We start from the raw sequence: 27330 nt of genomic DNA on the forward strand, positions 1-27330 counted from the left end.
CTAAAAAGATGCACTGGGTAAAAACCACCATCGACTACAACAAATTCCGGGAGGACGGAATCTGGAAAAGTCACTCGAAAAACGCTGAAGGCGAGTACACCTTTTTTTTCCTCTCGGGTAGACGAGAATATCTAAATCATATCTCAAATCGAACATTTTTTGCTATCTATTCAAAAATCTAATGAATATCGCACGAATAGCTCAAAGTGATATGATATCAGTTTTTGTTCTTGTCGTAATAGCTGAATATTTTAACATAAGAACAAGTTTAGCTCTTCTGCACGAGATGGAACACATACACCCATAGAGATGGCTCAATGTTAGTGAAATGCCATGTCCCCCTTCATGAGCTGTGGAAACGAAGAACAGCATGCTCTTATTTCCATTTTATTTACAACAGTGAGCCACAGTTGATTGGTAAGCATCGCCGCCTGTGAACCCTAAGGTCGTAAGTTCAATGCTGGATGCTGATTTTTTTTTTTATTTTTTATTCTTGAAAAATGAAATGACAAATCTTGTTTTGATCTTGTAATATCTTAACGAGCTATTATTGAGCACTTCACCATATAAGTTTTTGCTATTATTTCTGATCTTTTACCTCCTATATCAATCAAACCAATATCAGTTTTTGCTCTTCAGTAATTCAATCAATAATAACAAAATATGTTATTCATCAGATTTTTCCACTCGGGCTTCCATGGAAGCTTTAGATAAGCGTTTACAGTCTAGGATAGCCACATAAGAATTGACCTTTTTTGGATTGACCAAAGCCGGTCTTGATGTCCTCAAAACCGCGTACGAGCAATGATGACATTGGGAAGCGTTTGGCCTCCAAACAAATCGTCCATGTGGAAACAAATTTATGCAAAATAAGTAAAAAGCGCAAAAGAGGAAAAGAAAAACCTTAAGGTATTTACAGTTCAGTTTCTTCTTTAGGACGACAACTGTTTGGTTCGTTAAACAAACAATGTAATAATATAAAGAAAAAAAAATAAGTAAAAAAAACTTGCACTAATAATATACGAGTTCAATTCTTATGTTTATTTTTGCGCACCTTGTAGGATGCAAACAACACGGTTAAAAGAAGAAAAAAAACGGTAGAAAGAAAAAAAAACGGTAGAAAGAAAAAAAAAACGGTAGAAAGAGAAAAAAACGGTAGAAAGAAAAAAAAAACTAATAGAAAAAAAAGTTTAGTTATTTACAGTCTGTACACCCTTATCCGTATACTGTAGTTTGGGAACCACTGTTATGGATGTCAGAAAACATGTAGTCGACATGGAAGTAGTATAAATTAACAAACATTTTCTTGCGAATAATCAAATTTCTCCGTTTAACAGGCATCTCTGATAACTATTAAAGCTTTTGTTAAAATCGATGAAATATCGGCAGACCCACAGAATACGCCTACAAGTATGCAAACGCACAGCATCCCCATGTAGTTCGTCAGATGACCAAAATATATTTACAGTAGAAAACTTGTAATGTATTTTGGACACCACCTATTTAAAGAGTTCTAGATGAATGTTAAGAGATTGGCTGCCTAATGCTTCTTTCTTGAACATTTTTCATTGCAATAAGGCTTTTAAATTTCTTACATTAATTCAACAATTTTGAGAAGAATATTTAGTAAAACAATTTACATTTTCGATAATTTTGAAGTGAATTCTTAATTGTTAAGCGTATATTCAACGTAAGTCATCGGAATAGGGTCTGTTTGACCTAATATTGGATATTGAGAAGTATCTACTTTTATTAGCTCTCCGGAACAAAACATACAAATCCAAATTATATTTTTTACCTTAATCGTTTTTGAAGAAAAATACGAGGTACATACATGAAAGTTCGATAATAATCGAGATTTTGACACCGTGTGTCGCGGGTCGAACTTGTCCATCAGAGCTGACTTTGACACCGATGATCTGTCCTTTCGGCGAACAGTTGCGTGGCATGTTTGGGTCTGCGATGATCACAATATCTCCAACAGCAATCGTTTTTTTTTTTCGCTGAAACAATTTGGATCTCCGGGTTATCTCTGGCAAGTAGTCTGACACCCAACGCTTCCAATATTGGTTCGCAAGTATCTGCGACGTTAGCTTGTTCTGCCTTAGTGCTGCGCTGCTTTCATCGAGGTTGGTTAGTGGCATCGATCGGTTGGATGAACCAAGTAAAATGTGGTTCTGCGTTAAGGCTGGAGCCGAGTCTTCATCTATTGGAACGTGGGTGAGGGGTCGTGAGTTCACGATATTCTTGACTTCAGTCATCAGGTTTCGGAGTATTTCGTCGGATGGCCGTGGCGAATGACAAACCATTGCCAAGTTGTTCTTAACGGAACGGATCAGCCGCTCCCAGCTACCTCCCATATGAGAGGTTGGGTTGAAAGCCCATTCGATTCTCGCATTGCTTAACTCTTGCATGAAGTCGTCTAGCTTGATTACTTCGTGCACCTGAAGTAAGTTGGCGCCCACAAAGTTTGTGCCACGATCGCTGTAGATTTTTGGGGGGGTCGACGAGCCATGAAATTTCGTAGAGCCATGATGCAGGCGCTCGTCTTAAAGAATGAACAACCTCTATGTGGATTGCTCGGACAGTCAGGGTGTGACCATAGTGGGTGAGGTGAGATGCGATTGGATGCGATAAGTTATGAGATGAGAAGAGGGATGTTTGATAGGCATGAGGTTTTCAATGAGGGTGCGCATGTTGTTTTCACATCCTTTTTCGCCTATTTCGTGCGCATCAACGACTCGCGTGATTTGATCGATTAAGTCGCTTATATGTTGAAGCACTTCTTTGGATGCTGGTAGTGAAATGATTGTTTCATCTATAAGAGCGGCAAGATAAATGCACCCGCTATTTTGTTTTGCGCGGGCCGTTTTTTTTGCTATAACTTAATCAGTTTTGATCCTATTGCAATAGCAAAAATCGACCTGTGCAAAAAAAAAGCTGGTGTAACTGTACAACATTGAGATTATTGAATTAATTATTTGAGAAAAGAATGTATAAAATGCAATTATATCCGCGTAAGCGATATCTTTATGTAAACACATATTTTTACTTTTCGGACTGGGCTGTCAGAGTGTTGATCTCAAAAATTAATATGAGACTATTATACTGATTTTCGGCATCAAAACATTTTGTAGACTACTTGATGGTGCTGACCTCGGCAAAAAGAAACAAAAATTCGGCAAGTATGTATTATTTAAGGGTATAGGTTGTTTTTATTACAAAATTTTCGGCGTTATCTAATAAGCACACAAGCAATAAATTCTTCAATAAATATGTGTTAAAGTTTTAATAAATCATGACATGTCTCTATTTATTTACAAATTGCAACCCTTATTGAAACATAACTGCCCGGATAAAAGCCAACCATAGAGTGTATGGTGAAAACCATTTCTGCACCATACAGTGTACCAGCTATAATAAAGTGTATTGTAATAGAATGGTTCGGAAAAAGCTTTGTAAATTGCAGCTACCGTCGTTGGGGGTGAGAATGGGTCAAAAAAGGATACTCAAAGAGTGTTTGTTAAATAACAAATGCAATTGAAGTCGGAATAACTTTTTATTTGGTATGTATACTCTTCTATGTGGTATTGATAGTTTAGCAAGAAAGTATTACATTATATGAATTGCTTGCTGAACTACAAATGTTTGAAAATTGACCCAATCTCACCCCTTAGAGGGGGTGAGAATGGGTCAAAGTATTCAAAATCACCTATCTATGAATATAAGTTAATTTTATTGATCATATCTAGTAAGCCTACTTAAAAAATAATATAACCATGACTAAAAAAACTTTTGTAATTATGAAAGATGATTAATCCACCTAAAAGGGCCAATACAACCGAAAAACATGTTGAAATTTGATAAAATAACGTTTGTATGTTGTATCGCCATTTTTAGCCACCATAATCATCCTCATTCAAAGTTTCAACCTCCATGAGAGGAGGGGAGGGGATTACAATAAGAGAGGGACGCATTGAAAGATTGCATGAGAAATGTTTAACCAACCCAAAATGCGACATTCATTCACTTTCCGACATTGTACTATGTCACCGGTTTTATAGCCCCTGTATTTCCTGAATCCCACTACTGTCTGGTAGTTTCAGGATACTTCCTTAAAATTTCAAAAATGAGTGGAGAAGGAGAACGTTTTTAAGTCTATTTTGTGAGCTTACGATATTTCAGTACACTAAACGTTAGATGATGATTAGATGAGCTGTCCATGTCCATGTTTATTGTTATAAATGATTTTAGGTACTAAACGTATGAACACACTCGCTTGACACTTCTGCGACATATTTTCGAAAAAAAAACGTACTTTTATGAAGATACGGTAAACATGGCACCACTCTAACATCAAATGGGGACTGGATAACAAGTTGAATTTTTAGTTAAGGTTATGTGCACTTGATAACTTGCTTGACCCAATCTCACCCCCATTTTTAATATTTAGACATAGGGTCGAAAATATTGATTTTTTTTTTAAGTACATTGACAGCCCACTTTTTTCGTTGCATAAACCAGGTAATACCTACAGCTAACTACTTATAAGAAAATTTATGGTTAGGTGCTTGTGTGAAACATTGCGAAGGAGAAATTTTTTCAGAGTGATTTACTAGTAGTTTCATCATATAAGTTTAGCCACAATTTGAACAAAAAACAATTATTGCTAAACATCTTTTTTTGCATCATGACGTGTAAAAACATCTCCTCTTTGAAATAATATAAAGTTTTCAATATAAATTAGCCATAGTTGATAAGCTATTTCAAATTTTATGTTTTTCCGTTTTGACCCAATCTCACCCCCAGACCCATTGTCACCCCCATCGACGGTACTATACATTTACATCCGATCTTTATGTAACAATATATTATACTGTTTTTCTTACGTTTGAACCATTCACTTTTCCGAAATATTATTTTTCCGTGAAGTTTTAATTATTTATTCAGTTTTAGATTTTTTCCTTGCTTTGTTTTGTTGATGTTCGGGACTTATTTTTGCAAAGGAAAGAATGAGAAAAATGTGAATAAGTTGAACCATCAATTTAAAGTCAATATTTAAAATGTTTAAATAAGTGGTTAACCAGGTGCCCAAAGGACTTCAGATCCAAGAGATATGGCGGGCTAGGTTAGTAGAGTGCGATGAGAGGAATAAGAATGTTGGTCAACTCGGAAACACGCAGGTCAGATTACCGTAAATCAGTGGATGAGTTCAACACTATTCTTTCTGTATTTGCATCTAGGGGATTTTTCTCCCCTTCTCTCATGTGAACTTGCCTTCGACCACAACCGAATCAAATGCGATTGACGAAATTTATCTTTGACGTAGAGCCATCTTTAACATATGTACTGGACACTGAAACGACTTCTAATATAGGTTCGTCTGCGGGTTCGATTTTTAACCTAACTTAATATTTATATTTATAATTGAATCGAAATTGACAGTTTTCTCATGAGCTGTTATGTATTTCAAACTTTAGTCAAACTGAAGCCTCATTATAGCAATAACGGTTTGCACGCTGTAATGTACCTCGTCACCCACTCCATGCAACTATATTATTGGTCTAATAACACTTAGCGCGCTCGTCATAGTTCCATCATGCCGCTCAAAGTGTTGCCACAAATAATGCTTAGTTTGCGAAACCCAGTTATCTGCCTGGTGGGGCATTGGAGCCTGAGCTTCAATTCACAGCAAATAATATTGTAATATCCAGTCGCGTAATTTTTGGCGACGTATCCAATTTCGAACGTAATTTCATTCGGCAACGTCGTTTTCCAACAATTATCACACACTCACCATGTACACCCTGGTTGACACCGGAAAGTGTCAACAAACCCATTCCAGCAGATACCTAGAAGCAGTATCTTATTTATCACCCACCTTCTAACTCTGTGAAATAGCCGAGAGGTAAGGTAAGGATGACTCACAATCAACGGATCCGTATACGAATCCATGCCAATATTTTACTTATATATGATTCATCTATCGATTCGGTTCTAGCGATTGCTAGACCCACTCTAAAGCGACTAATTTGCTGCGTGAAAAGAATGTAATCTGTACATCACTTTCACGAGGCGACTGATGTGCAGCAAAAATGATGTGATATCACAAGATTTTTATTGCTGTGCTGTTAATGCAATCAGAGACTACTCAGACCTTGACTCGGACTTAGACGTGGGCGATCCTATATATGAAGGGTTGTCTAAGACGCTCTGGAGAATTTCCAAAGCGCATTCTAATAATGTTGAACTTGATAGGTTCTTGTCCACACTATCAAAGATAGTTCTATTTAACATTATTTTCAGGTTAGTTTGGCTAAAAAGTCTAAGATACCATTCTTATAATTGAGAGCAAATTACTTCGGTTTCACATTTGGAAGGCGTCTCTGATGAAATTGGAAACAAATTGGTCTCATTGTATCATGCCAGCTGTCCTGTTCAACATAGGTCATCAAACAGGGATGTATCTTGGTGGAACAACAGGCTGGCGGAATTGAGAAAGAAATCTAGACGTTTATTTAACAGAGCGAAAGTTACTTCTGACTGAGATGTATATAAAAAGGTCCTATCAGAATATAACAAAGAAATAAGGCAAGCCAAACGAAAGGATTGGAAGAGGGTATGTGAAGAGATTAACAACGCCCCTACAACTGCAAGGTTACATAAAGTCCTTTCTAAGGACCATTCGAATGGGCTTGGCAGCCTTAAAAAAAAGATGGAAGCTTTACCGTTGATTCTTCGGAAACGTTGAAAGTAATTATTATTATTATTATTTTTCTTTATTATCGAGATTTTCAGCCCTCGGCTGGTTCATCTCGAAAGTTGGAAGTAATGATAAGAACTCACTTTCCAGGAACGATTCCTTATTTGAATGATGAGCAGGACTCAGACGAGGCAAGACATGTATGGTCGACATACTTAAAGCATGGAGGAAGGTTCGAGTTGTGTTTATTCCGAAAGCTGGCAAAAGGGATATAACAACTCCAAAAGCTTTCAGACCGATAAGCCTTTCCTCAGTTCTATTGAAAACAATGGAAAAGATATTGGATGACTTTATCAAGTCAACCAGCTTAGTAGAGATGCCACTTAGCAAATTGCAAATTGCAATCGCTTCAAGCCAAGGAAATTGCTGCCTTTCTCGATATCGAAGGAGCATTCGATAATGCATCCTAAAGCTCAATGCGTTCAGCATTGGAAGCTAGAGGGTTGGATAAATGCATAATAGAATAAATAATGGCTATGCTGAAAAATCGGGAAATTTCTGCTGATCTTGGAGGTGCCCAACTATCTGTTAGATCAATGAAGGGCTGTCCTCAAGGCGGAGTATTATCGCCCTTACTATGTGGTCTTTGGTAGTAGACGAACTCCTTAAAAAGGTAGCTGATCAAGGTTTGAGATCATTGGATATGCAGATGATGTGACCATTATTGTACGTGGGAAATTCAATGACACGATCTCTAATCGGCTACAATTTGCGCTCAATATTACGCTAGAATGGTGTAGGAAAGAGGGCTTAAACGTAAACCCCTCAAAAACTACTATACACTAAGGTCTTTTTTTTACACGGGGGATAGTCCCGTGTAAAAAAACCGTTTCAATTCGCGAAACCGTGTAAAAACAAACCGTGTTAATTCGCGAAATCGTGTAAAAAACCGTGTTAATTTCAGAAACCGTGTAAAAAAATACCGTGCTAATTCGGGAATCCGTGTAAAAAAAACTGAGGGAAATCTGAAAATATTTGAAATGACCTCACCTTCAGATATTCGAGGTTTGTGTTAGAGAGTTAATAAGGAAAGTGGGGGGGGGAGGGGGTGCTGCAGGTAGTGGGTTGAATCTAGGGGTTAGTGGGGAAGGGGACAAGGGATGGGTTATGGGGAGCAGAGTGCATACTGTTTCAAAGGAAGATCGCAAAGGATATTTTGGGTCATTACAGGTCTACGGAGCATTATTCTGTAAACAAATAATATTCAAACTTGACCTCCAATTTTGATCTCCAAGAACTTCCGCGAGTAAAGGCCACAAGATCTACAAACATAGCCAATTGTTTCTTGCTACATTTTCGATACGTTGTAACATCACAGATGTCCAATGAGCATTGTACTGAAGAGTATTCATTTCTAAAGATATGCTAGGTCTTCCATGAACTTCCGCGAGTTAAGGCCTTAAGAACTACAAGCGTAATCAATGGATTGTTGTTACATTTCTAATACGTTGTAACATGCTACAGGTTCATGAACAATTTTTCTGTAAGAAACTGAATTCCACAGATGTTCTAGGTCCTCCAAGAGTAAAGACCTGAAGGTCTACGAGTGTTATCAATGGTTTGTTGTCACATAACTGATACAGTGTAGCGTCCTACAGGTCCAGGGAGAAAAGTTCTGTAGAGAAATAATTTCCAAAGATGATCTAGGACATCCAAGAACTTCCGCGAGTAACGGCCTTAAGATCTACAAGCGTAATCAATGGATTGTTGTTACATTTCTAATACGTTGTAGAATGCTACAGGTCCATGAACCATTTTTCTGTATAGAAATAATTTCCAAAGATGATCTAGGATCTCCTTGAATTTCCTTGACTTCCTTGAGCATAGAGTATCTTCGTGCCTGCCACACGATATACGCATGCAAAATGGTCATTGGCAGAGGAAGCTCTCAGTTAATAACTGTGGAAGTGCTCATAGAACACTAAGCTGAGAAGCAGGCTTTGTCCCAATGAGGATGTTACGCCAAGAAGAGAGAGAGAGAGATCTAGGATCTCCAAGAACTTCCATGAGTAAAGACCTGAATATCTACAAGCGTTATCAATGGTTTGTTGTCACATTACTAATACAGTGTAGCGTCCTACAGGTCCAGGGAGCATAGGTCTTTAGAGAAATTATTTCCAAAAATGATTTAGGACCTCCAAGAACTCCCGTGAGTAAAGGCCATAAGATCTACAAACGTTATCAATGATGTGTTGCCACATTACTGATATAGTGTAGCATCCTACAGGTCCAATGAGCATAGTTCTGTAGAGAACTAATTTCCAAAGATGATCTAGGATCTCCAAGAACTTCCATGAGTAAACACCTGAATATCTACAAGCCTTATCAATTGTTTGTTGTCACATTACTAATGCAGTGTAGCGTCCTACAGGTCCAGGGAGCATAGGTCTTTAGAGATATAATTTCCAAAAATGATCTTGGACCTCCAAGAACTTCTGCGAGTAAATGCCTTAAGATCTACAAACGTTATCAATGGTGTGTTGTCACATTACTGATATAGTGTAGCGTCCTACAGGTCCAGGGAGCATAGTTCTGTAGAGATATAATTTCCAAAGATGATCTAGGACCTCCAAGAACTTCCACGAGTAAAGGCCTTAAGATCAACAAGCGTAATCAATGGATTGTTGTTACATTTCTAATACGTTGTAACATGCTACAGGTCCATGAACATTTTTTCTGTAAGGATCTAATTTCCGTAGATGTTCTAGGTCCTCTAAGAACGTCCACGAGTAAAGACCTGAAGATCTACAACCGTTATCAATGGTTTGTTGCAACACTACTGATACAGTGTAGCGTCCTACAGGTCCAGAGAGCATAGTTCTGAGAGAAATAATTTTCAAAGATGATCTAGGACCACCAAGAACTTCCACAAGTAAAGGCCTTAAAATTTATAAGCGCAATCAATGGAAGTTCCCAAGAATTTCCGCGAGTATAGACCTGAAGATCTACAAGCGTTATCAATGGTTTTTTGTCACATTACTGATACAGTATAGCGTCCTAAACGTCCAGGGAACATAGTTCTGTTGAGAAATAATTGCCGAACATCTTCTAGGTACTCCAAGAACTTCCATGAGTAATTTTCTATTTTCTGAAGATCTACAAGCATAATCAATGGATTGTTGTTACACTACATTTTTTTTTATCTAGTTCATTTATTTGGGGCTCAATCGCGTATAACGCTTTACGGAGCCGAGGATCATTCTTTGTACTTAATAGTATACATTATACAGAGTAATAACTTTTTAATGATATCTGTTAGTAATGGGTGGAAGCCATGGTACTCGTGCCAGCTCGAGGTTAGAAGGTCACATTTTGAGGGATGGGCAGGAAATGGATTCGGCCAAAGGTTTCACTGCAGCACTTCCAGGGGTGAATCGCATCTTGCTAGCGTATTCGGTGCCTTGTTGTTACACTACTTATTGCATCTTGCTTTGCTCCTTAGATTACCGTGCAAATGTTCAATCGTTTGAAATATTTGTTCACACGTCAAACGCCATAGGAAGTAGCATGTAAACAAACCGATTATTCCATGCACCATCCAAAAAGTGTAACCGACGCTGAAAAATTCTAGCAGCGAAACGAACCAATGTATGCTAAAACTGGTGAGAACATATTGTGGTGGGACAAAAAAATTTTGCAGGGGGTCGAATACGGTGCAAAAGATGCAATATACGGTGCAAGATCATAAAATACCATGGAGCATTGAGTTGAAGAGAACAAATCTCCGAAGATATTTCAAGTCCTAAAAGAACTTCCGCGAGTAGAGGCCTCAAGATCTACAAGGATAATATGTGGATTTTTATTATATTATTGATGCTGTGCAAGATCCTACAGGTCCATGGAGAATTGTTGTGTAATGAACTAATTTCCAAAGATATTCTATGATTCCCAAGAACTTCCATGAACCCTAGGATCTCTGAAAGCGTAATCAATGAATTGTTGTTTCATTACTGATGCGGTGCAACATCCTTGAGGTTTACCGGTTGTCAACTGCGACTGCGATAGTTATGAACTTTGGTCAACTTCGGACTTATTTTTGCGCATTGGTAAAGTATTCAAAAGAGAGATGATTGGGTAATTTCTGTTTGGGTTTGGTCGCTACGAAACTTAAATGTTGTTGACTGATAAATTAGTTTTATCGATTATACATACTCAACAAGTATCCCATTATACTCCAAAAGTGAGATGCTTTGGAAACAAAACTCGAATGTCATTCGTCCGAATTCCAAATACCTGAATAATAAACGCTCGAATTTCTTTCGGCCAAAAAATCACTCGCCCGAAAATAACGTTTCCCGCTGTGGGGACTTATCGTCACAAGCGGATACTTTGGTGGTTCGGTTTTGAATGAATGTTTTATTTCAACCAATCTTACTTGCTAGGTTACATGAATTTCGGGATCGATCAAATATGTATCGATCCTCACTTACACGTTTAAGGCTCAAGCATCCGTCATCAGTTTTCGGAAATAGAAAAACAGTTTTTTCACTATAAATCAAAACAATGACCACGAAAATGTATTCACTGTATTCTATTCCTCATGTGGAACACAATGAATCCATTTTCGTTGCAAAAATGGTTGATTTGAACGAAAAAACTGCTTTCAAATGTTTGATGCTGACGATGATTTCAATGACGAATGGTTCAACGTTAAAGTATATAGAGATATAGAGAGGGACAGATAGAGTTGCGCTGTGCTAGTCAGTTAGTTGTGTGTCGTTAACGTTGAACCATTCGTCATTGAAATCATCGTCAGCATCAAACATTTGAAAGCAGTTTTTTCGTTCAAATCAACCATTTTTGCAACGAAAATGGATTCATTGTGTTCCACATGAGGAATAGAATACAGTGAATACATTTTCGTGGTCATTGTTTTGATTTATAGTGAAAAAACTGTTTTTCTATTTCCGAAAACTGATGACGGATGCTTGAGCCTTAATAGGAATCAAATGGGTTAAGTAAAACAGAATGCATACTGCTGACTGTTACATTGCAGTTCGTTCGCATTTGTGTTCTCACGCTGTGAAATGTAAATTGACCTGGGTATGGTTCGGGTCTGTCACCTCGAGTGGTTTCGGTAAAAGATTTATGTTGAAGTTTTATGAACTGTATGAAGCTGGGTGGTCTGCTAAGGGTAAAGAATTTATATTGATGTAAAACAGATGTAGGCACAGCACACCGCATAATAAATCTCCAAATGCATTGTTGTAATACTACATCTGGAATTGCGGTCCAATTGTCCAAAATCATTATAATATTCGACAACCATTATGGGGTAACTTGCAACAGTTGAATTTGACAAACTCTTCAATTATTTATCTTCATTTTACGATGATTTTGACAGAAATAACCGAAATGGATCATATATTGATTACGTGTCGTAACGCGTTCATTTTCTAATGACAATTCATTTTTTTTCCATTTTTGCACGTGATCGTCCAACATTGTTAGGAAATACAATATTTTGAAGTTTTATTCATGTTTCATCTTGCAAAAGTTCAATTTAGCTGATGGACGCTTTAAAACAATCACCAACATCAATTATGAACCTAGATGGAGTAAATTATTTCAGCTGAACCAAATTAACGATTTTGATATTTACAAAGTTGAATAGGTGTGTTTCTATCATGTTTATTTTAGCTGAAATTGCCAAACACCACTTCAAACTAAAAACTACTTAAAGATGACTCACTCTACCTTTTCAAGAAATGACAATAATCATTGTTGACATTTTGTTACGAATACTGAGTCACAAGATCCATATTCATTTTATAATTAAGGACGAGAGACCTCGTCCTTAAGGACGTGAGACCTGTTGTTAAACGATATACTCTCGCTTGCAATAGCTATCAACCCTTTCATGAAAAATTATATGTCAATTGGTTAGTGTAAATCTTTTCAATACATTTTCCATGCATTACATCAAAATTCAACAATACGACTAGGGTAATTCGCCAATTGTTGAACGGTTAGTACTGGCATTTTGGTTTTCGTTTGTTTTTCCGTGCATAATTCCACTTTAGTTGAAAAATATCCAGCGAACGTCTAGATCTACTCATCCCTTATACTGCCCATTGAATTTGTATTCCCTTAAATTACATTTTCTAAGAAAAAATAGAACATTTGTATGGGAAGTCTGTAACCCAAATGTTGAACGCTTCCTTGAGCTAGCTCATCCTAATGTTGGACGGTTTTCGCCAATTGTTGAACGGTTGAAGCTTTGTTCGTAATTGATGACGTATAACCCGACATCAACCTATCATTCACCTGTTTTTATTTTGGCCACCAAACCCAACATAGACCCAACAATTATCCGATGTGAGTCCAACAGTGGTCAAACATTTGATAAAATTTGACCCGACTTTGACCCGACATCCGATATTTTTTCACTCTGGCGGATTTTTCCGGGTTTTTCGTGTTTTGTGCCCAGCTAGTCCGAGCTAGTGACGATTCATTTAAATGGCAAGGAATTGCTCATTTAAAACAACTCCAGTGGACTGAAAACGTTTTAAACATGACTAGATGCAAAAATGGCTGAAAAGATTTGATTAGAAGCGAAAACGACAGAAGAAAAGTATGCCTTTGAAAGCCCCTGAAACACTTCTGGAAACCCATGGGACCCACTCAACCCTCAAGAACACTCGTGGAACTACCCTGAAATCCCTTGAAAACCCGTGGGTTGCTCCTGAACCTCCTGGAACGCCTTGAAATACTCCTGGCACCCCCTTAACACTCTGAATTCCTCTTGAACAACTCTGGAACGCCCTTGAAACCCATTGAAAACCACTGGAATCTTTCTGAAGCCCACTGGAACACTCCTAGAACATCCCTGGAACGCCCTTGAAACCCCATGAAATGCACGGTTAGGTAAAGTGAAAAAAAAAATCTAGCAGTCATGCTAACATCGTAGATTATGCCAGTGTTCAACAATTGGATCATGGATGCATAATGATAGTGTGATAAGAAAAATATTTTTTGTAATTGCGTTGCGAATTCCCCTACTTTTCACTCGCGGTAACAATGATAAAACGGCCTACTTTTCTTCACTGAAGCAAAGGTGCCGAAAAGTGCTACTTTTCGGCACTCTTTAGAGTGCTGAAAAGTATCACTTTTCGGCACTTTTGCTAGCACACACTTTTTGTTTAGTACCGCTACTTCCGTAGATACAGTTGCTGCTTCTACATGCACTGATCAGTTCGAATCCGAATCAGGACGATTCAGATTCTGATTTGAACTGCCAATCAGGTGTAGAAGCAGAAGCTGAACCTACTTTTGCTTTTGCTCATGATGCTGCATGACGACGACGGGAGCTTGAAAACTTGCGACAGTTGGCCCACCATAGCCTACCTGATCGAAGAAAATACTATGCACTACGTCCTGTCCGTGCGAGCATGGAGGCTCGCACGTGGTTGCTGCTGATACACGTTTGTGTGGCTAGAGAGATTATACTGTACGGGAATTTTTGCAATTACAAAAAACTTTGTATGCAACGCGTTGCAAAACTCGATTTTTTCAGCACTCGTCGTATTTATCCAACTCGGCAAGCCTCGTTGGATAAACGTACAACTCGTGCTAAAAAAATCATCATTTTGCAACTTGTTGCATAAATAACTATTTTCAAATTGAAATACAATGAAAATGTGATTTTAAACAATGTTAAACTGTTAAGGACATCCTTCCAGTTCTTGTAACTATGGTGTGCCTTTGATATTTGTGATCGATTTGCCCGCAAAGCTTATTTCGTAACAACAATTTCTTAAAATAAATCTTAAGAATTGTGCAGTTTTCGTGTCATCAGCGGCACTAAATTTTCAATCAATTGTTTTGACATAAAATATGTATAACTTTGTAACTTAATAAGAACAATATCGTAACCCATATGTATATGCATCTACATCATACGTTTACGTTGGATGAAAATTACTAAAGTAAGATTTATAATAAAATATTCAGAAACTGTTCAACATTTGGGTAGTGTTCAACAATTAGCGAATTACCCTAAGCCCTAGAATGTTAGTGCTGTATAATGACAGCTAACTTAGCTTCATGTCCTGTGTTACAAGTTACCCCACAGATGGGGAAACTTGCAACAAGCATGTATTTCGCACCTCTTGATTAGGTAGCAACGTATTTTGGTAAATCAAGTGCTGCATAGTATTCTACTCGAGGTAATTAGCGTACACGATGCTTTACAGGATGTTTCAAATATTTAGATTTCCAATGGTATTGCTTCAAAGTCGAAAAGTGTTGCAAGTTACCCCATTTGACGGTATAATTATCCGATAGCAAACTTTGAGCTGTTATATCTCCGGATTCAATGAACCGAACGCAATGAAATTTTGACCAATTATGACTTATATAATGAGCTCTGAAAAGCCTTTGACTAAACATAGAATTTTTACCGCCGAAGAAAATTATAACGATAAGATTATTTTTCTAATAAAACGCCAAATTATCAAAAACTTCAACATCGTTTCAAAATTTAAGATACTATTTATAGTTCATTTGAATTCCCTCTCCCAGCTGAATAAAAATTTGGTTTGAAGGAAAGTATAAACATAGCCGACAATAAAATAAAAAAGTAATGGGATGAATATTAAAAATAGATCAGTTTACTAAAAAATCATAAAATAAATTAAATCGCAATAACTTTTTTGCTTGTTAAAAATTTCAGATTGAGTCAAACGTTTTTAAGAGCATATTATATAAGTCATAAATGGTCAAAATTTCATTGCATTCGGTTTATTGAATCCGGAGATGTAACAGCTCATAGTTGGCTTTCGGATATTTTTTTTCTAGAATCTTTATAACTTCGTGCAGAATAGCCCGATCTTCTCCAAAATTGGACCTCTGATACACAACTAGTTGATCATTTTACAGTGAAAATTTGAGAACATTTGATGCACCTTTCTAAAAGTTACAGCTGTTAGCAAATTTTTTGAAAACTGAAAATTTTGCCTGTCCCGATCATTTTGCCTATCCCCTGTAACTTCTCTGCAGAACCATGCTCCATAGACCTGTAAGATATAACACTGTTCTGCACTCGTGGAAATTCTGGATGACCTAGAATATCATTGGAAAAAAACATGCTCCATGGACTTGTGGGATGTTGAACCGCATCAGTTATATTACAATAATCTATTGATTATGCTTGATTCTGATCTTAAGACCTTATCTCGCGGAAGTTCTTGGATGACCTAGAAAGAACATCTTTGCAAATGACATCTCCGTGTTCAATAAATCTGTATGACTTTACACCGTATCAGTAATGTAACAACAATTGATTGAATATGCTAGGCATATACTCGCGGAAGTTCTAGGAGGTCCTAGAATATCTTGGAAAAGTACGTCTCTACAGAACTATGCTCTGAAGACCTGTAGGATGTTACATCGTATCAGTAATGTAAGTACAATCCATCGATTACGCTTGTAGATCTTAAGGCCACTACTCGCGGAAGTTCTTGGTTTCCCTAGAATATCCTTGAAAATAACATCTCTTCAGAAATATGCTCCATGGACCTGTAGGATGTTACACCGTATCAGTAATGTAACAAAAATCCATTTATTACGCTTGTAGATCTTGAATTCTTTATTCGCGGAAATTCTTGGATGACCTAGAGCATATTTGGAAAGTTTCTTTTCTACAGAACTATGCTGCATGGAACTGTAGGATGTTACACCGCATCAATAATATAGCAAAAATTAATTGATTACGCTCGTAGGTTTTCAGGCCTGAACTCTCGGAAGTTCTTGGAGGTCCTAGAATATCTTTAAAAACTACGTCTCTACAAAACTATGCTCTAAGGACCTTTAGGATGTTGCACCGTATCAGTAATGTGACTACAATCCATTTATTACGCTTGTAGATCTTAAGGCCTTTATTCGCGGAAGTTCTTGGATGCCCTAGAATATCCTTGAAAACAACATCTCTTCAGAACTATGCTCCATGGACATGCAGGATGTAACACCGTATCAGTAATGTAACTACAATCCATCGATTACACTTTTAGATTTTAAGGCCACTACTCGCGGAAGTTCTTGGATGCCCTAGAATATTCTTGAAAATTACTTCTCTTCAGAACTATGCTCCATGGGGCTTAGGGACAAAACGTCGAAAGACAAAACGTCGAATGCCAAAACGTCGAATGCCAAAAGGTCGAATGCCAAAACGTCGAAAGGGACAAAACGTCGAAAGGACAAAACGTCGAAAACGTCGAAAACGAGTAATCTAAGCAAATAGTGAGTTCTTTATTCTTTTAAAGGATACTCATTATTTCACTTGTATCTGCCAACTAGTTCAGAGGGAAGCCTCAGGGTCGGCATGTTCCTTAACCAGTTCTTCGTGGATAGGGAATATTCGCACTGTCGTATATAAAAAACTCACATCACGTCACGTTAAGTGTAAAATTATTTATTTCCGAACTTTCCCGGCTTTTCTTCTCTTACTTCTTTGAGGCCCCTTCTACTGGCACCCAGTGCTGCATTTGAACTAAACGCGAGCCAAAAAGGAACTGAGCTTGGATGTGTCTTCAAATCTTATGTGCGTCCTGACCAAGGTGCTGCCCTAGGACTTTGTGACGCATCTGCATCATGCGTTGTTGCGTGAATATCCGGCATTAAGATTCTGCACCGAAATCCGGATTTTCTGGTAATCCACGGTGACCGAACTGGTTCCCCTTCTCAATAGAGGGTGACTTTCTGAATCGAGTCAACCCAAGATTGTTAGAATTTGTGAAAAAATGGCAGACACATGACCATTTAAGTTTACCAGGTACCAGGGTGCCATGTTTTTGCTGGTGCAGTTCTTGATCAAATTTTGAACTGAACAATGTTCAAATATGTTTGATCACAGCGTGCCGTTTTTGAACTTCAACGCAAATTGATCGTGTTCAAATGCAACACTGCGAGTGGCACACTGTCACAAATTTCCTTCCACAAATTTTCAGCATTACGTCACAGCTTCCTTCAGGGTAGCTTCGATGGTAGCCTCTAGCTATCGTCTGCCGGATCTCTGGCACCTTTAGGGTGGCGATGGCGATCATCGGGTGTATTGTTCCTTCAAGGGCGTCTGGTTTGGTTTACGGCACGACTTGCCGGTACCATCCCAACGTAAGGGGAATGTCTTCCTCATTCAGAACCGGAGTTCTACTTGAAATAGCGGGATTTTGACTAGCTATCCTTCTCCGCAATTCATCCGGTATTCACAGAATATGGTACTTGTACAACAATGCTAAGTATCCTCGCACTTACTCGCACTTACTCATCTAGTGGTTTCAACTGAAGCATTATAGAGTGCAAAATGAGTCACTGACCTTCAGCGTTCGGGCAGTGACCCCAGATAACGAGACAATGTTCATGTGTCCCCATTAATCAACTCGTCATCCTGCCATCTTGGTGGATCTACCGTATCATCACCCCTCCCAGGCTACCAACAGGATCGATTTAAATTCACACAAAAATTCAAAAAAAAAATCCACGCTGAACTGTGAACACATACACACTTTTCGACGTTTTGTCCTTTCGACGTTTTGTCCCTTCGACGTTTTGTCCTTTCGACGTTTAGGCATTCGACGTTCTGGCATTCGACGTTTTGGCATTCGACGTTTTGTCACCCATTCGCTCCATGGACCTGTAGGATGTTACACTGCATCAATAATATAGAAACAATTAATTGATTACGCCCGTAGATTTTCAGGCCTGTACTCTCGGAAGTTATTGGAGATCTTAGAATGTCATTGAAAACTACGTCTCTACAGAACAATGCTGTAAGAACCTGTAGGATGTTGCACCGTATCAGTAGTCACATTACTAATCCATCGATTACGCTTGTAGATCGACCTTTGTTCGCGGAAGTTCTTGGATGTCTTAAAATATCCTTAAAATAACATCTCTTCAGAACTATGCTTCATGGACCTGCACGATGTTACTGCATCAGTAATATAGCAACAATTAATTGATTACGCTCGTAGATTTTCAGGCCTGTACTCGCGGAAGTTCTTGGAGGTCCTAGAATATCTTGGAAAACTACGTCTCTACATAACTGTGATCTAAAGACCTGTAGGATGTTGCACCGTATCAGTAATGTGACTACAATCCATCAATTACGCTTGTAGACCTTAAGGCCTTTATTCGCGGAAGTTCTTGGATGCCCTAGAATATCCTTGAAAATTACTTCTCTTCAGAACTATGCTCCATGGATCTGTAGGATGGTACACCGCATCAAGAATATAGCAACAATGAATTGATTACGCTCATAGATTTTCAGGCCTGTACTCTCGGAAGTTCTTGGAGGTCCTAGAATATCTTTGAAAACTACGTCTCTACAGAACTGTGATCTAAAGACCTGTAGGATGTTGCACCGTATCAGTAATGTGACTACAATCCATCGATTACGCTTGTAGATCTTAAGGCCTTTATTCGCGGAAGTTCTTGGATGCCCTAGAATATCCTTGAAAATTACTTCTCTTCAGAACTATGCTCCATGGACCTGTAGGACGCTGAACCATACTCCAGAAGTCACCTTTAGGAAACCCCCCATTTAACCCCTCCTAGCCCCCCATATATTATCACCCCCCCCCCCCTCCCCCCACCACTTCAACAAACAGACCCCAACACATCCCTTTCCTGCAGACCTCTTACATCATCATCCGCCTCCACCTCATACCACTTTTCAAATCCCATGCAACAATTTCCCATAAATCCCCTTTCTTCCTTTTAGTAAGAGTTCCCTTCTATACACTTAGTGCGAGAAAGTTGAAAAAACCGTGTTAATTCGCGAATCCGTGTAAAAAAAAACCGTGTTAATTCGCGAAACCGTGTAAAAAAAGCCGTGTAAAAAAGACCTTAGTGTAGTTCCTTTCACTAGAAGGAAGAAATTGAGTTTTATGCAGCCTTATTTAGACGGAGTTCAAATTCACTTGTCAGAAAAAGCAAATATACTACAGTGACGATTCGTTCGTTGAGAGCTCGTTAGATGGGCTGTCTCGATGGTTGAATGTTCACTGGTTGGGGCTAGTAATCCTACATTATAGAGATCTGCGGAGGCGGCCATTGTAAGCCAATCGTGCAGAAAGAACTATCAAAGTGTGAGCCAAATGAACAGGCTGATCGTTCGTAAGAAGGCGTCGATTGAACGGTATTGCAATCCGAGCTTAATAAATTAAAATTATTTATATTTAATATCGAGAAATTGACGGTATATGTAAGTTTAGTAAAAATATAAAATTTAATTAATTCTGCTTTCAAAAGCTCAAGCTTATGACGAAACTTTTGTTGCTGCACTTCTCGAATAAACATTCATTGCTGCTTCTTGCTTCAGTTCTGCCGATATGTTTACAGGGTGCGGCAGGAAAAAATGCGAAATGTTCAAGGCACTATTACACGCTATGTATTATGGATATGTATTACTATTTTTTCATGACAGTGTATCAGTCAATGTCTATATTCTAGCACTGAAAAATAAAAATGAACATATTTGATGTTTAACTTGTGATAATGTAGGCCTAATAAGCGGATATCAATAAACTGCGCGCCCAATGGTCATTAAACAAAATGACTATAACAGTAACAAAATTAGCTCAAATTCGATGAACAACCAGACCACACTGATCCAGAGCCTTGTAGTTTCACATACCAGATGAAATAAGTACATATATTTGATGATATTGTATAGAAAATCAAAAAAAAAAATGTTTTATCAGATGCGAAATTTAGCGACCTGTGCGATTTTCTGCGGTTTGAAAATTCTGGTTGTCTTCATCTTCAGGCGCCGCCCTGTAAAGGTTAGTGACCAAAATGGGAAATTTTTTAATTACTTTTCAGAAAACTAGCATATTATAGATCATGGAACGTTGAAACATAGATTGGTTAATTTCAAATGGACGAAAATGAGGTTTGAAGTTGAAAAACACTTTCGCATTTTTTCCTGCCGCATACTGTAGCTTAACACTTTACAATAAATTTCAGATTTCATCGATTGCTCCGCTATTTTTTTTTTCAAAATTTTGAAAAAAAAATCCTAATTATGATAGGATTACATATAATCAAATTATAATCTAATTATAATAGAAAATGTAAACAAAACAACTTGAACCACTACGAAGTCACGCACAAAGTTTGAACATCTAGCTTTGCAGCAAGTGTTGGCAAACAAAATGAACAGCGTTGCCGAATCGACATATGTAACTTCCGCTTATCTCTCATACGTGAGCGACTCACAGCGTGAGCATTACTCACAAATGAGTAAGGTGAGTGAGTATTTTTTACTCGTGAGCATGAGTTTCGCAACACTGTAGTGTTCTATGAACACTTCCACAGTTATCAACTGAGAGCTTCCTCTGCAAATGACCATTTCGCATGTGTGTATCGTGTGACAGGCACGAAGATACTTTATTGATGCTGAATCTACAGATTTTTTACCTATGAATTTCTCCTTCTTTTAAATATAGGCTGTTCTTTCTAGTATCATTGCTAAAATAGTTATTGGCGCTGAAACTGCTGATATTCAATTCATAAATTTTTCCTTCTTTAAAACAAAATTGTTGGAAAAGGTAAAAACAACGGCTAACTTTCAATTCGTCCTGATAACCATTCGGCTTAATAACCATTCGGCCTAATGACCTTCGGCCTAATGGCCTTCGGCCTAATGACCCAGCATCATCTCTGGGCGTGTTTCAGTAAAGGACTACTAGAACTAGCATCTAAAACAACAAAAACAGCCGAAAATGATTTGCTGGTCAATTTATTAACCAAAGAGAAAGTCGATGAAAAGAAATCGATTATTGTAGATATGCTCCGGGACCGGACCTGAGGATGAAAATATTTAATTTCGTTGTTCTTCCGAAGTGAACTGTGAGTTTATTCGAATACTGATAGTTTTATTCCGGACTAATCGGTTTCCTTGCGCCTGCGGCTCAGTTAGCAGCGGTTAGCGACGGTTAGGAACGGATTAAAGACACTATATGCAAAGACACGAAATGTTCCAATTGGAATTCCAAATTTGCTGTCAATGTCATTCCAATCGAGCAGGAGACCTGTCAAACGCGCTTTAAAAGCATTGCTGGACAGCATCATCGTCATGACGCGACAATCATCATCAATAGCAACAATCATCAGATTTCGTGTCTTTAGCATACAGTGTCTTTAGGAACGGATAAATCAGGCGAAACATGTCTAAAGGTCCAATCTGCAGAAAAGAGGCTCTCTTTGGTTTCCCTCTCTTCCGTTAATAACTCAGCTGTTTATTTGAATTAACCCTCCTTTGGCATTAGGGTCATTTTTGACCCAAACCGTACACTACGTCAGCGAGCTGCTACCAACGTGATGCAAAAGGAAGGTTAAGATTGTCTCCTTGCATTGAAATCGTGACCATCGGGTCAAAACAATCGTCTTTTGATTTGTACTGCAAAAACAGTTAAAAAATGTACCATTATATTGCAATAACTGAAAAAGAAAGTGGACAAAAAGCCTCTCAAATGCAGATAGGACCTATTGAAATGTTTGGCCTGAAATGCGGATTTTCCAATTAAAAAAAGGAAATGTCATTCCACTTGGTTTCCTCCTAGAGTTTTTTTTTCCAGAGACTCATTCAGGAGTTCTTTTTGAAGTTCATCCAAGAGTGCCTTCAGAGATTGATTTAAAGTTTTTTTTTTCTGAAATTTCTCCAGAGGTTCTTCGAGGGACCCCCAGAAGTTCCTACTGAAATTACTCCAGCAATTTCTTCTGATGTTCCTTCAAGAATTCGTCCCCTTAATGCTAGAACTAGGTAACTCAAAAATCATAGTTTCGAGAAAAACGACTTTGAAAATTTCACAATTTTACATGCAGTTGTTCCAAAGGTATGGAACCTTTAAAATAATTGTTCTTTAGCATTGATTGCTTATTCAGCTTCTACTTTTTCTGTTTCAAGAAAAAGTTTTGAACTATTTTGGTTTAAACCTTTGATAAAAACAATAAATGGTTCTAAAATTGCCGAGTTACCTAGTTATAGCACTCAAAATGCAACATAAATAATTAAGAAGATGTTCTGAGATACCTAGTTTTTACCACTATTGATGTCATTTTTTCAATTTTTCTGTTGCAGTTTGCAAATTTATAAGGATTCACATATTGAAATTTACGTCTAATTACTGAATTTGCAAGAATGCCTGCTTTATCACCACATGACTCCTCAAAATGTTCATAAAATGATCGTCTACGAACAATCACAGTTTTTAGCTAAATCGAAACAAGTAAAATATTTTAAGTTTTTAGGCCTAACATGAAAAACAGTAGTAGATTTTCAATCTACTAACAAAAGAATGACTAGTAACATCTCCACGTCCGATAGCTTTTAACCCGTGCGGTTGGAAATAGATATGATTTTCTTAGTTACCTAGTTATAGCACTCAGTTCTTGTATTCTACACTGAGATACCTAGTTTTGAAAATGGTGAATATTTTCGTCGTTTATAATCGTATTTCATTGGTCTTTGGGTATATTAAAGAGCTCAAAAAGCTCGATATAATGGTATATTCAACTTAAAAACGTCAATTTTCGAGTTACCTAGTTCTAGCGTTAAGGGAACAAATTAATTCTAGGAATTCTCAAGAATTCTCTTCTTGGATTTGTTAAGAAGTTCCTTATAGGAGTTTCTTGGATTCCTGCAGAAGCTCCTTCAAAGATTCCCTCAGGAGTTTTTTTTTACGAATACCTCCCGGAGTTTCTTCTTGAATTCCTCCAAAATTTTCCAAGAACGACCAGGAGTTGTTTCAGTGATTTATCCAAGAGTTCCTTCAAAAATTCCTCCTTCTGGGAATTTCAACAGGGATTTATACCAGTATTCCTCCAAAAGTTCCTTCTGGAATTCACTCCGTCCTTTAAGGATTTCCACAAGGTCTTCTGAGATGAAGTGACTCTGTAAATCTCCAACGCGATTTTATATGAACAATTTAATTAATATTTTTCGAGGGATCTTTCCAGGATTACTTCAGAAGTTTTCTCTTTGGAGTATCAGAAATCCTCCAAGAATTATTTTTGTGATTCCTTCCGAGATTTCTATAAATTTGGAATGTCTTCAGAAGTACTTTATCGGGGATTCCCAGAAGGAATAAGTGAATACTAGATTTGTAGTAATGAGTTGGTTTTTTGTATGGTGAGATGCTAAACTCTCCGTTACTGCATTGAAACGGTGATGCTGCCTCAGCAAAACTTTGGGGAACTATGTTGTTGAAATTGCAATAAATTAGAATACAACAACACAGTTACCCAAAGTTTTACTCAAACAACATCAAATCAGTCTAGCAGTCATAAAACTCTTGCTTTTTTATTATTGTTCGTGCAGTTGAAAATCGGAATTTTTGACTCGCGAAAATTGATTTTTCTCCCAAACCGTATGTCGGACGCACGCCGGGCAATGTGCGCTGGATAGAGTTCCAGATCCACTGCCCAGCGTACTACGCCCGACGTAAGGTTTTACGTATGGATTATGAGAAAATTCGATTGTCGGGTGTCGGGAATCTTCGGGTTTGAACCGCGACGACAATACCATTATTGCAGTTACCATTTTACTTTTTCATTATACAAAAATTCAGCTTATTACTACAAATCTAGTACTTCACTGATTGCGTTTCATTCATGGAGATATCCATTTCGTGACGGATCATATAAGAATGATTATCTTAAATTTTCTCTTATAAACTTAACGTCCTCTAGAATATTTTTTTTTTACTTCGGCTACTTTATCCACCTATGCACTTTTTGGGGTTAAATTAGGACCATCACAACTGTGCTGGTCCGTCCTCAAGCCGGTCGATGTTCTCTAAGTAATTGCTGAAAATTGCCTACTTTTAGGCGTTTTATGGTACAAAAGATTTATTGTAATTATTAAATCACTGCAAAGTGTTAGTTTGTAGAAATTTAGACGTATAATTTCAAATCTAGGAACACAAGATCAGCTTGAAAGGGTATTCTAATCATAGAAGTGAATAAGAAGAAGATAATAAGAACAGTAAATCCCTGTTCCAATCAAATTCATGATTTCGATAATATGGAGTAATATTATTCACCCAAGTATTCAAAGTTCTTTAAAAAAAACTCGTACAAGCTGATATAGTGATCCTTGAAATGAAATTATACGTCTAAGTTTTTACAAACTATTACTTTGTAGTGATTTAATAATTAAACTCAATCTTCTATACCATAAAACGCCTAAGAATAGGCAATTTCCGATGGAACTTGGACCGCCTTGGGGACGGAACAGCACAATTGTGCTGGTCCCACTTTGACCACCCAGAGATCTCGTGCTTTTCAATAATGCATCACTTTTTTTCGCCGTTTTGCAGAACTACTCTTTTTTATCGATTTTTATGTCTGCATACCTGGATTAAACAAATATTTATAAAAATACGACAGATAAAACTTTTTCAACTTCTAGGGTGATTGTTTACTTTTCGTTTAACTTTTTGTGGCGTTTTTCATAAACAATTCCAACCAAATCTGAGGCCCAGAAATACAAGTAAGAGTAATAACTCGATCATAAAAAATATTTACATCACATATTTTGAGGAAAAAACAATTGAAAAAAATGTATAAAACCAATGCCGAAAAACAGCACGATTGTGCTGGTTCGTCCCGAAAGAGATATGTAATCCCAGAAGGAACTTTTGGAAAAAAAACCAGAACGAATATCTGGAGGTTTTTTTTTAAACTGCTGGAGAAATTTGATTTAAAAAAATGTTGGAGGATAGAGGAGGAACGCTGGAACGCTCTCCCTAAGCAATCCCGAAAGGAGTTCCTAAAATAATTCCAGAATTATTTCTAGGAGGAATCCCCCAAGAGCTTCTGTAGGAATCTTGGAGAAAAACAATCCAGAGTGCACTTCTTAAAGGGATCCCACAAGAAAATTCTTGTGTAATTTAAGGGGAAAATACCGTTCATAACTCGCTAACGGAGAGCACGTTTAGGGTCTTCTGTGTTTTAGTCTGTTATGTACGTTTATCAGTTTAACCTTTTGGAGCCGATTTTTTTCGCCGCTGTCGACGCAACCTCGCTGGTGTGGAACACGTTTGCTATGCTCGATTTCATCGCCGGGGTCATATATGACCCCTCCGGCTCCAAAGGGTTAAAGTTATTTCGCATGTCGCGAGTCGCGACTTCGATTTGGTGCTGCAACGATAATATGACACATTCCAGCGTAACGGGACACCACGAGGAGCTAACTTCCGTGAACAAATGACGTCTGCAATCAAATATAATGTTCATGACCATATGGTTTAACAGGATTTATAACAAGCTTATTAGATGTACTTCCTGATGCAATACTTGTTCTATGGGGGTTTGGTTCCAATTTACATTATATAACATGTTACATTTCGTAACGGGACACCATCGCAGAAATCTTCTTTTTAAAATTTTCAAACTGAAATGCGTATATCAGCTCTGTTATGAGGTTTTGAATAATATAGTCTTCTAGACATTTCTTCTTTGGATTGATGTGAACAAGATTGCCGAAGTGAGTTTTACTGCGAAATGTATAGTTTAAGAAATATTCTTGATTTAGTTTTGTGAGCGCAGCGTTACGCTCGCGAGAAAACAGTGTTTTGCAAATGGTGTCCCGTTACGGCTAAAGACATCTAGATCAAATGCTTTGCTAGATAGAATGTTGGTGTCTTCGGCAATGTTTTTCAGACAGATGGTAGCTGTCCGGCAGGACACAAATAGGCCTTCGAACCCGCTCCGGCCCTATGGTGGCCTTCGGAATGGGCAATGGGGAAACTGTTTCGAGGTTTATTTAACCTTCACGTATCCGACCCCTGACAACTCATTTTCAAAATGCTAACTGTTGCGGAGACAAATCATCTTTTACGCGAAACACCAAAGATTGAAAGCAGCTTTCATAATGTGCAGCTTCAATGCTGTAATTCAATTCATTTCATTAATTTTAGTCTATTACTTATTCATTATATACATACATTTTAGTATTCTATTCCGCGCTATTAAAAGATGCGACCTCCTATCAACAGCTTTTTTCGCTAACTGCTATTTGGCCCGTGTTGCCAGTTTCACAGAGCATTTTCATCCCAACACTCCCACCCGTGAAACTGGTAAATAGGTCTAATTATTTTTTTTGCTTGAAATTGTGTTCTTCTTCATAAACCTCGGCATGATTCATTTGACGTGATGGTTCTGGATGATGGGTGATTGGTTTACTGCTTTCATGATCAGCTGTACAGACTGGATTAGGCGAAGATTCCAATATTTCACATGGGTTAACGCCACCAAATTGCCTTATAATTGCCTCCTTCTGTTCGAGGAAATCCAACTGATTTTTTCTCGCAGCTTCCTCAAATTTCGCATCTATTTCAGCAATATCACGTTCATATTCTTCATCGATTCGACGTGCTTCTTCCTCATAAAACTTCCGCCATCGTTTGCTTTTCAGCTCTATATGGTCGGCGTTAAGTCAGAGGGGACCAAGTAACAAAATTGACGAAAATTAGATTTTTAGGGCAGTTGGTTAAGAATTACTTAAGCTACTTGGAACATTCACCCAATTTTCTGAATGTTACAATCAACGAGAGTCATTGCAC

At 37.8% G+C, this 27330-nt stretch overlaps 1 protein-coding gene and 1 long non-coding RNA gene across 20 annotated transcripts in view; one reads left to right on the plus strand and one right to left on the minus strand.

The window, feature by feature from the left end:
- LOC109405099 (unconventional myosin-XVIIIa) overlaps positions 1-27330 on the plus strand; it is a 1227991-nt gene that overhangs the window by 977661 nt on the left and 223000 nt on the right. The window contains exon 16 of one of the 19 annotated variants that reach the window (XM_062861182.1): positions 678-4481. The exons of the other annotated variants lie outside the window; for them this stretch is intronic. Coding sequence (XP_062717166.1) covers positions 678-710 — 33 coding nt within the window. The 3' untranslated portion in view covers positions 711-4481. Of the gene's footprint in view, positions 1-677; positions 4482-27330 lie in introns of those variants that run through there. 19 annotated transcript variants of the gene reach the window in all.
- LOC134292225 (uncharacterized) overlaps positions 3907-27330 on the minus strand; it is a 29396-nt gene continuing 5972 nt past the window's right edge. The window contains exon 2 of the long non-coding RNA XR_009999531.1: positions 3907-27158. This is a non-coding gene — a long non-coding RNA (uncharacterized LOC134292225). The remainder of the gene's footprint in view (positions 27159-27330) is intronic.

This window comes from Aedes albopictus, chromosome 3 (genome assembly GCF_035046485.1).
Source record: "Aedes albopictus strain Foshan chromosome 3, AalbF5, whole genome shotgun sequence".
NCBI classification, from domain to species: domain Eukaryota; kingdom Metazoa; phylum Arthropoda; class Insecta; order Diptera; family Culicidae; genus Aedes; species Aedes albopictus.